This window comes from Danio rerio, chromosome 15, assembly GCF_049306965.1.
Source record: "Danio rerio strain Tuebingen ecotype United States chromosome 15, GRCz12tu, whole genome shotgun sequence".
Taxonomy (NCBI): domain Eukaryota; kingdom Metazoa; phylum Chordata; class Actinopteri; order Cypriniformes; family Danionidae; genus Danio; species Danio rerio.
Window position 1 is genome coordinate 45,855,796 of NC_133190.1, and position 11,656 is coordinate 45,867,451.

The 11,656-nt window shown below is 39.0% G+C and overlaps 1 protein-coding gene across 2 annotated transcripts; it reads left to right on the forward strand.

Annotated features, from left to right (window-relative positions):
• The first annotated feature begins 2,382 nt into the window (after window positions 1–2,382).
• Window positions 2,383–8,945, forward strand: scg2a (secretogranin II a). Of its 2 annotated transcripts, XM_073923322.1 has the most exons (2): window positions 2,383–2,468; window positions 5,654–8,945. In XM_073923322.1, the coding sequence occupies exon 2, from the start codon at window positions 5,661–5,663 to the stop codon at window positions 7,278–7,280; it is 1,620 nt and encodes a 539-aa protein (XP_073779423.1). In that variant the 5' UTR covers window positions 2,383–2,468; window positions 5,654–5,660; the 3' UTR covers window positions 7,281–8,945.
• The last annotated feature ends 2,711 nt before the right edge of the window (window positions 8,946–11,656 follow it).

Below are 11,656 nucleotides of genomic sequence, written 5' to 3' on the forward strand. Positions count from 1 at the left end.
CAAGTAGCAGGGTATTTACAGCTTCTGCTAAATGACTAAATGTAAATGTATTGTATATTTCTGTTCGTTTGCATCCCATTCCTTTATGCCCCCACCTAAAATTATTTTCTTAATCCCTTATTACCGCGGCGGCGCCACACATGGCGGTAGTGGTCACTTTGGCGTAGCATATTTCAGGTGATAAATCCACTAGGGGGTGCTCTCTACAAATTTATGTGAAACTGAAATACATTGCTCATGGCATGTTCATTGTATACTTCAGAGACATATCCTTCTTGTACATGTCCACAGGAAGGTGGAGATTGTTGTACATATCAACTCGCAATCCACTGACCTAAACCCAACTAATAGTGTTTTCAAAATCAAACATAAGACAAAAGTCCACTGCATCCACATAGTTTTTTCTTGATTTTACATTGCTTATACTTTTTTAAGAGACTGGCTGTTTCTCAATTCTAAGAACGCAAGGAACGGACTTGTGTTCTTCTGGAGACCGGTCTTGCCAGGTGTCCTCGGAAGAACGAACTCAGGAGACCGCGAGAACAGAGAACGCGTCCTTTGAGATTGAGATGCTGCGTTCTTCCTGATGGTCACATGACCTTTACGTTTTTTAAATGGTAAATTATTTAAACATTACATCCTTCATACAACGATTTATAGTTTTTCCCCTTTTCAAAATATATACTTTGCATACAAACATTATAAATCTTTGTTGCACAATATGAATTTCAGCAAACAAACACCCTTAATGTGTTTATTCCTTTATTAAGATGTCCATGGTAATGTTTACTTTAACCGTTTCATTGAGGGAAAATCCTGAGGTAAATAAGTGATATCTCTGAACTTTAATAATAAATCTAAATAAAATGCTGCGCTTCCCACCTCCAGTCGCAATGACTTCTGGGACTTCCAGAGCGAGTTCGCTGCTCAAGTCTGCATCGGTGCGTCCTCGATATCAAGATCACATCCGGGAAGTTTCACGCGTCCTCCGTACTTGCGGTCTTGAGTATTGGAACTGAACTTGGGCAGCTGATGATGACGTTGCATGAGAACACGAAAACGCATATTGAGAAACAGCCACTGTGTTTCGCTGGACTCGAACCAGAGCACTCTGCATCCCAAGTTCAACACCATACAAGGTGAGCTACCGAGCAAACTGACCGCACCAGAAAAGTTGTCGGTATATTAGTGGCGCAAATATATTCAATTATGAATAATAGACACCATTAACTGTTAATTATCAGAGGTGACCACAGAGGAATGAACCGCCAACTACTCCAGCATGTGTTTTACACAGCGGATGCCCTTCCAGCTGCAACCCAGTACTGGGAAACACCCATACACATTCACACACACACACACTACGGCCAATTTAGTTTCATCATGTAACATGTCTCTGTAAATATCATTAATGTGAAAAGGAACAAAAGTTGTTGTCATCATACTGCCCCCTAGTGTTATTACTACCAAGAAAGTTTAAGTAAGTTTTTGCAGATTCACAAAATCGTAGGCTGAGTATGTATGCAGGGCTTTAAAGCAAAGTATATTTGCTCTTCAGTGATCGTCTATTATCATAAAGTCACAATCAAACTCAAGAGCCTCCACTTCACATGAAAACAGGAGGTCATGATGAGTGTTTAGCAGGCATCTTTACCAAGATCCTTTTGCCGATGAAACATCTAATCAAAGAGGCGTCTGTGTGCTTTTCAAGGAAAATGATCATAGTTTGCACATGAATAGAGTGCTTTGGGGTGCATACTTGTTCAGCTACGCTGGTTCTGGAAGTATTTTTCCTTTAGGAAAAGTATTGGTTAAAGCAGTGGTTCTCAAACTGTGGTGCGTGTACCACAAGTAATACGCAGGCTTCCTTATAGTGGTAGGAATTGGTGAATAATTAAAAGTAAAAATTATGAACACACTTTTAACCCTTTTAAGTGAAGTTTCCCAAACTAATTTCGAGAGGAGCACGTGATAGAATTGACTACAGCTGATCCTTATCACTAATCACTAACTAGCCAATCGGATCACTCTAAATTTAATATAAATATCCAGCCTAAACTTCATTCCTCATCTTCGTTTTTGGAAAAAAAAAAACCATCCTTCCCTTCTCCCTTCTCCCTCCTCCTCAGTTCGGGCGTCACAAGAAATGCTTTTGTAAGGGATCACCAATCTTGATGTCAAACTGAATGATAAAATGAATTCAAGATTATGCATGAAACCAATAATTTTGAGTTTGTACGCCACACAATAACCTTGATTTGCCTGGAGTGTATGTGTGCGTGCATATGTGTGTGTGTGGCCGGTTTTGCGTATGTTGTCTCAGTGACGCACGAGTCAGGTGGCGTGTCTTCAAACGGGCGGAGCTGTCCGCGGTGCTGAGGCAGATCCAGAGCCAAACTCGCTCAAACACACACCGAGAGATGCGCAACACACTCACGACTCCCATTTAAAGCAGACCTCAAGCAAAGGTAAGCGGGTTTTCATATTTAAACACTCCTTTATGCATTTTTGCATCTCTAGTTATCAATGTTATCTCATTACACTCGCGTATATGGATTGTTTAATAAGCAACCTGCTGCGCGCAACCGAGAGATGCGCGTTCGCCAGCAGGAACAGACAAGCACGCGTATTTTAAAAAGTTCTGAATTCATTAAAGTCGTAAACTTCGCAATTGAATATGAAAATCTCAACAGCTCATAAAGCTTGTGTTCATTTTAATTCGACAAAGATGTGATGTTTCAATTATACGCACATTTTAAAAGCAATTCTGATGTTAAAGTTCTACATACTGTATTTGCACTTGAATATCGAGCTTGTGCATCGGAGAGATTTCAAGTAAGCAGATTGCCGTGCCCCGGGCTCCTCGTCGTCTCCGTTTGACGGCACTTTGCGGTTCAACAGCAGTGCGGATCATCGCGCGGTTTCCCGTAGCAACGGGGTATGACTCATTTAGTCGCGGTAGCAATTTAGAAACTAATGAGATTTTCAGCGCAGGGTGCGCGCGCACGCACTGAGTGCTCCGTAAACACTCATCAACAGGCTTTCAACAGATGTCAGAAAATCAGAGAGAGAGGGGGGGGGGGGGGGGGTATACAAACAGGAATAGAGAAAGGAGTGTAGACTGTAATGGGAGATTTAGCCTTGTAAACAATGGTAATGTAATGGTAGCTCTTTGTTACCCTATAACCGATAAACAGTAGACTGGAACAATTCTGTAATCATTTACTCACAGTAACGTCAGCTTACTTTCCTGCTTTGCATAACAAAACAATAAAACAAAAGGAAAAATCAGTATTATGAATGTTTTGTCCATGTACTGAAATTCAGTGAGGCTTAAAACAGTGGAGAGTAAAAGGATCATATCTTTACGAGAAAAACTTTTAACAAAAATTCAAGGTTAAGAATAAAACATAATTTGTGGTTGGGATGCATATGAATAGTCTATGTTTTGAACATAGGTGTGTTTGTGTACATTGAAAGTCAATGGGGTCCAAAACAATGACTAAAAAACATATTGAGTTAAATAAAGAAATATGCAATTTCAATTCGTCCATCTTAAAGTCAAAAACTGAAAAGTCAAATAAATCACCTTAAATTGCCTGAAATGCATGTGTGTGTACACTGAATGTGAATGGGGGCCAAAACAACAAAGACATAAAAGACATTAAAAAAACATGTGATGAGAAAAACTGAATAATAACAAAATTTAAGATTAACCATAAAAGCATAATTTTGGGGTTGCATGCGAAATAAATAGTTTTGATTTTGCATGTGTGTGTGTGTGTGTGTGTGTGTACACTGAAAATCAATGGGGTCCAAAACAACAAATATAAAAAGTACATAAATAAATAAAAAAAAATCTAAAATATCAATTCACCCATCTTGAAGCAAAATTGTTATTGAACCATAAAACAATTTATTTTGAGTTTGCATGCCAGATAAATGACCTTGACTTGCCTGGAACGCACATGAGTGTGTACACTGAAAGTCAATGGGGTCCAAAACAACAAAAACATAATATATAATTAAATGTAAAAAAATAATAAATGTATAAAATATCAATCCACCCTTCTTAAAGTCATAAACTGAATTTAAAAAAAAAAAATCTAATTTAACCACAAAACTTTTAATTTTGAGTTTGCAAGCCAAAAGAATCACCTTGATTTGCCTGGAATGCATGTGCAAAGCCAATAGGGTCCAAAACAACAAAGACATTCAAAAACATGTGATGAGAAAAACTGAATAATAACGAAATTTAAGATTAAGCATAAAAGCATAATCTTGGGGTTGCATGCCAAATAAATAGTCTTGATTTTGCTCGTGCGTGTGTTTGTGTACATTGAAAATCAATGGGGTCCAAAACAACGAATATAAAATATATATTATATAATTAAATAAAGAATATTCACCCATCTTGAAGTCAAAAACTGAAATGCAAAATTGTTATTTACCCACAAAACTTTTCTTTTTGAGTTTGCATGCTGAATAAATCACCTTGATTTGCCTGGAGTGTGTGTATATTGTAAGTCAAGGGGGTCCAAAATAATGAAGACATTAAAAATGAAACCATTTTTTGAGTTTGCATGCCAACTAAATCACTTTGTGTGGAGTTTATGTGTTTGTTTGTACTTTGTACACTAGAAGTCAATGGGGTCCAAAACATTGAGGGGCGAAAAATCATTGATCTAAAGTAAAAAAAACAAAAAAACAAAGTACAACAATAAAACTAATAGAGTTGCATGCCAAACAAAATACCCAGATTTGCCTGGAATGTATGTATGTTTGTGTTTGAGTGTGTGTTTTTGTGTGAGTGTGCCTTTTTGTGTGTGCGCATGTGTCGGAGGCAACATTGCGAATGCTCCCACGCGCAAACATGTGTTGCTTAACAAACTATTGTAACCATGCACACTCGTCGTAACTGAGTTTGTTAATGCAGAAAGAGCCTAATGTTAAACCAGTTCAAGCTATGTGTTTGTTTACATGTGTTTGTGTGTGTATACACTGATGTCAATGGGGTCCAAAACAAGAGGCATGAAAACATTAAGACAGATCTTTGAAATAAAATCCAATTTTCAAATGACAAACTAATAAATGTAAAAAAAAAAATCAAAAAAGCAAACAAACTTGAGTGTGAATATAAATGTCATAAAGGGCGTCACAGTGCACTGTTGCTTCACAGCAAGAAGGTCGCTGGTTCGAGTCCCAGTTGGACCAGTTGGCAATTCTGTGTGAAGTTTGCATGTTGTTTACTCCGGGTGCTCCGGTTTCCCCCACAGTCCAAACACATGCGCTATAGGGGAATTGGATGAACTAAATTGGCCGTAGTGTATGAGTTTGAGTGTGTATGGGTGTTTCCCAGTACTGGGTTGCAGCTGGAAGGGCATCCACTGTGTAAAACAAATGCTGGAATAGTTTGCAGTTCATTCCACTGTGGTGAAACCTGATGAATAAGAAACTAAGCTGAAGAAAAATTAATGACTGACCAAAATGGGTTAAATGGCCCCTTTCCACCTTAGTTTTTTACCCTTAAAGTGCACAAACTAGCCATTTTATCACCTTTTAAAAGGACCACCGCCCAAGAGACAGCTTCAGCACATGTTTTTCTCTCTCATGTAAATCTGTCTGACTGACCATCTCTCCCTCCCGCTCTCAGGTGAAGCATGTCGTCATCCTCGTCGTCATCTCGATGCTGCGCAGCAGGCGTATTCCTCGTCCCCTCGCTGCTTCTTCTGCCCCTACTTCTCTCCCTGATACACCTAGCACAAGGAGCCACACTGAGAGAGCATCGCCTTAGTGGAACTGAACCCGTTTCTTATGGACCCCCATCCCAATTGCGCCCTCCTCCCAGCGCAGAGATGCTCCGAGCTCTACGATACATCCAAAGCCTCAGCGAGAGGACTCCAGCAGATCCTGACCAATCAGATCAAGACGCAGAAGATGACATGGAGAGCGTGCGTTCAATGCTTAAAATGGCATCTCCAACTCGAAGGGAAGAGAAGGACAACACTCAGGAGTTGCTTCAAGCCGTGCTTACGACTCTACAGCAAACCGAAGAACACATGAAAACACCACAGAAGGTCATTGCCGCTCCGAGATACCACCAGTTCGCAAGACCAAAACAACAAGTGAAGGTGGACACAGATGATGGGAACTATGGGAGAAACTCGTGGGCTGAAAACCGGAGACGCTACAGAGAGTATCCAATCATGTTTGAGGACGATCAGCCGCTTAAACGGACCAATGAGAACGCAGAAGAGCAGTATACGCCACAAAAGCTGGCGACCCTACAGTCTGTGTTCGAGGAGCTGAGTGGAATCGCTTCATCTAAAACCAACACCAAACGAAGTGATGATGATGAAGATGATGAAGATTTATACAGGCAAAGGAAGATGGTCTTGGAGGACATCATGGGAACTGATGATTGGACGCCTCTGGAGGAGCAAATGGAGAGCGAGGAGGAAGAAAGAGAGAGGCACGGATTCACACGCAACCTTGAGGATGATGATGAAGATGATGATGGGAAGAGATCCCTTCAATCTGATTGGCTGCAGACACAAAGGGAGGAGGAGGAGCCTGAGGACATGGCGAAGCTTGTGGATTATTACCTTCTGCAAATGCTGGAAAAGAAAGAGCAGGAGCAGCAGAAAAGACAAGAGGAGGATGAGGAGGAGGAGGTTGAGAAAAAAGATGAGGAGGAAGAAAACGTGGAGGAGAGGGAAGTCAAACCCGTGCAGTCTTTATCGGAGATACTCAAAATCTCACAGAAGCTCAGAATTCCTCCGGAGGAACTTCTTCAGCTTCTTCGAAACGAAAACAGGAAGGATTTACCAGGACGTACGGGTTATGCTCACAAAACATTCCCTTCAGCGCCACATCGTCGGCCAATAGAAACGTCAGACATCGCTCAGGACATCCTGAGCATCCTCGAGCTGGCAAGTGCAGCGCAACAAAACCAAAGACCAACGCAAGCAAGAAATGAACGTTATTATGAAAGGCAAACAAGCAGGGATGATTACGACGACACCGCCGGCGAGGAAGATGAGTTAGCTAACTATCTGGCAACCGAAATGCAGAGACACACACGTATGGCGCCACTTCGTGACGAAGATCAACCAGTAAACCTTCAAAACTACTATGAAAAACCACCAGCGGAGCACGAAAACGCGGCTACAGGAATAGACAACAGCACAATGATGAAAATCCTGCGGCTTTTGGATCCGGAAAGCGACGACGCTGACGAAACAGACTCTGATGCTGGAGAAAAAGTCCCTGAAATGTAGATAACTCATGTAGAGGGTGAAATAAGTATTGAACTTGTCATCGTTTTACTTAGAAAACATATTTCTGAAGGTGCTGTTTACTTGAAGTTGTCACCAGATGTCAGTAACAACTAAAGCAATCCATACATACAATGAAATCAAAACTAATTGGTATAGAAGTTAAGTTATGTTTAGTAAAATGAAATAGCGAAGTAAAAAAGTATTGAACACATGAAGAACGGAAGGTGTAATATGCCATGGAAAGACCAGACAGCAGCTGAAATCTCTCAGTAGTCAGTGTAAATTTATATTATCTGCTTCAGAAATTACCAGAAGATGAAGATGAAACCAGGCTGGACATTTCAGGAAGACAATGATCCAAAACACAGCCAAGAAAACTCTTGAATGCTTTCAGAGCTTCTAGAACGTTCCAGGCAATCACCTGACCTGAATATATTAGAAAATAAGAATTAGAGATCAAAACTCACATCACAGTCAATATTTTTAGACAAAAATATATAAATAAATCACACCTGAGCAATGAGTGTAGTTTCATTCTCCATTCAAGAGCCATCTTGAAGCTGTCCTTACCAAAAAAAGCCTTAGTGTATAAGTGTATGTGTGTGTGTGTGAATGAGTGTGTATAGGTATTTCCCAGTACTGGGTTGCAGCTGGAAGGCCAGCTCTTGCATAAAACATATGCAGGAATAGTTGGTGGTTCATTCCACTGTGGTGACCCCTAAAATAGAGACTAACCCGAAGGAAAATGAATGAATAAGTTCAGTACTTTCTCCTTGCGTCATTGCATTATTACACACAATTATCACACATAATATGAAGAGTTCAGATGAGAAAACCTCTAAATGCTGTCTGAAATTTTAATAATAATATTAATAATAATAATAATAACTCCTTACATTTATATAACGGTTTCCTGGGCACTCAAAGCGCTTTACTCACATTGGGGGAATCTCATCTACCATCAGTGTGCAGCATCCACCTGAATGACGCGACGGCAGCCATTTTGCGCCAGACCGCACACCACACGCCAAAATTATAGAGGAAAATATAAAAATATAGAGAAAATGTTCCTCTATAATGAGCATTTTTATCAGGCTCCTGTGTGTATGTTCAGTAATATCACTTTTATGGCACTTTTATTTTCATTTTATGCTCTTTAAAATGAAATATGTCAACATAAACAAAGAAGGCTGAGAAAAATCCGACGGCACTTAGAGGTTTTTGCATCTCAACTCTTTATATATTAGTTTTGTTTCATTTCTTTTTGGATTTTTACCAAAAAAAAATCTGTCAATCATGTCAACAGCACCTACAGTAAAATATTCACTAAGAAAAATCATGACGTGTTCAGCACTCATTTTACCCGCCATATATTTACTGTTTGAAGTTCTGTCATGAAATAAAGTATTTTGAAACAACTATATTCCTCGGTTGCGTTTAGTCAATGTAGTGCTCCAGCGTGTATATATGAATATATAAACCTATTTTAGTAAACCCAGCGAGTTTGTTTCTCCTGGTTAGCGACTCGAGCATTACCTCTTCAACAGATGAACACACAGGACTTTTTTTCCCGCTAGTTCTGCTTTCAGTCCTTCAGTTTCTTGTGCGTGTGATGAGGTCATGTGTGACGTGGCAGAGGTAAATAAAGCATTTGTTCACACCATGCTCCTCTGTTTGTGTCATGTTTCTGTGCAAACTTGGCATGCACGACATGAAATCTTCATCAATCTGTTATTATTTTTTTCTTAAAGAGACAGTACAATTTAAAAAATGAAAGTTCTGCCATCATTTGCTCACCTTCAGGTCATTGAAAGCCATACACATTTGTTTGTTTGTTTTTCCTGCTGAACAGCATGTTTGGTTGTCAGTAACTAAACGCATCTCATCACACAGTTACTGCGTATATAATTACTATGGGAGAAGAGTTGGGTAAGGTAAAAAACTAATAATGAAAATGATTAATAACTGATTACATCATTAAATTGTATTTAAATTACTTTTATAATTCTAATTTGTCTGAAAACTTTTTAATTTGAGCTAAATTAATTTAATTGCTTAATACTTCCTAAAAAAATCTTAAAATCTTCTTAAATCTTAATACTACATAAACCCCTATAAGTGTTGAAAAACTCTTTTAATTCTTTAAATCTGAGTCAAAAGGGGCCTTTTAGCTTGATTTAAAGAATAATACTCGAGAAATAATCATTTTAATATAAATATCGCCTGAATATAAACAGTAATCAACTGATTTCTCATTCAATTTGCTTAATTTTTCTAAGCATGTACAATAAATGTCTTGATATTTGTAATCTTCTTTATTTAAAAAAAATGTAATTATTCTGCTAAATATACACTCACCGGACACTTTATTAGGTACCCCTTAGTAGTACCAGGTTTGACACACTTTTGCCTTCAGAACGGCCTTTATCCTTTGTGGCATAGATTCAACAAGATACTGGAAATATTCATCAGAGATTTTGGTCCATATTGACATGATAGCATCACACAGTTGCAGCAGTTTTGTCAGCGGCACATCCATGATGTGAATCTCTTGTTCCTCCACATCCCAAAAATGCTCTATTCAATTATGATCTGGTGACTTTAGAGGCCATTTGAGTACAGTGAACTCATTGTCATGTTCAAGAAATTAGTCTGAGATGATTCACGCTTTATGACATGGTGCATTATCCTGCTGGAAGTAGCCATAAGAAGATGAGTTCACTGTGGTCATAAAGGGATGGAGATGGTCAGCAACAATACTCAGGTAGGCTGTGGTGTTGACAATGCTCAATTGGTACTAATAGACCCAAAGTGTGCCAAGAAAATATCCCCCACACCATAACACCACTAGCCTGAATCGTTGATACAAGGCAGTATGGAACATTTTTTTCAATCGTTATTGTCCAAGTTTGGTGAGTCTGTGTGAATTGTAGCCTCAGTTTCCTGTTCTTAGTTGACAGGAGCGGCACCCGGTGTGGTCTTCTGCTGCTGTAGCCCATCTGCCTCAAGGTTGGACGTGTTTTGTGTTCAGAGATGCTCTTCTGCAGACCTCGGTTGTAACGAGTGCTTATTTGAGTTACTGTTGCCTTTCTATCAGCTGGAACCAGTCTGGCCATTCTCCTCTGGCATCAACAAGGCATTTGTGCCCACAGAACTGCCCCTAACTGGATATTTCCTCTTTTTCTGACCATTCTCTGTAAACCCTAGAGATGGTTGTGTGTGAAAATCCAGTAGAACAGCAGTTTCTGAAATATTCAGACCAGCCCATCTGGCACCAACAACCATGCCACGTTCAAAGTCACTTAAATCCCCTTCAAAACAGCTTTCTTCCCCATTCTGATGCTCAGTTTGAACTGCAGAAGATCGTTTTGACCATGTCTACATGCCAGAATGCATTGAGTTGCTGCCATGTGATTGGCAGTTAACTCAATTTGTGTTAACGAGCAGTTGGTCAGGTGTACCTAATAAAGTGGCCGGTGAGTGTAGTAGTATAAAAAGAAATCAATTACTCTGCTTCTCTAAATTTATTCATACAAACTGTTGAATTTATGCACAGGATTTAGGGAAAGTAAATTATAATATTAATTATATTATTAAATTTGACATTGTTGGGTGAACTTTCCCTTTAAATGAAAACATACAGGGTTCGGGTTCGCAATAATTATTGGCAAATTAAAATGAGTTGGGCATTTATATTTATTACTGACATTTATAAGTGAACTGCAACTTTATTTTGACTAAAATATGAATATTTGATAACAAAAAAAACATTCAATTTAGGTCAATACATTGAACAGCACCTGCAAAACCTTTTTTATACTGTCATTTTGAGATAGAAACAAGACAGTTCATGATCTGTCCGAGAGTTTTTGACTGATTGTCAGCATGTAGAGGAATACAAATGAGCTCTACTGTCATCTTTGATCAATTTAATGCATCCTTACTAAATTAAACAAGTAATTTCCTCTAAATAAAAGACCTTTCTATAAGATGTCCTTGTTAGTCATGTTCAATGTCCTTACTATAGTAGAAAATGCAATTAATTATGCATCATTACTCTAATGTATAAATCTAGCCCTCATTCTAACCCTAACCACGTTACGTTACCACAAGTACATGCCATTAATTAATTTCACTCAGGAGTAAATGAATAGTTACACTTTAACAAGGACACCTTTAAGTGAAGTGTAAGGAAAAGAAGTCTTACAGTGGCTTAGTGGTTAGTACTGTCGCCTCACAGCAAGAAGGTCACTGGTTCGAGTCCCAGCTGGTCCATTGCTGAAAGAAATATCCATGTAGTCACTCTCCAAATATTCTGTTTTGTAACTGTGTCTTATCTTATTGTAAGTTGTCCCTGTACTAGGCGCCTTGACGTT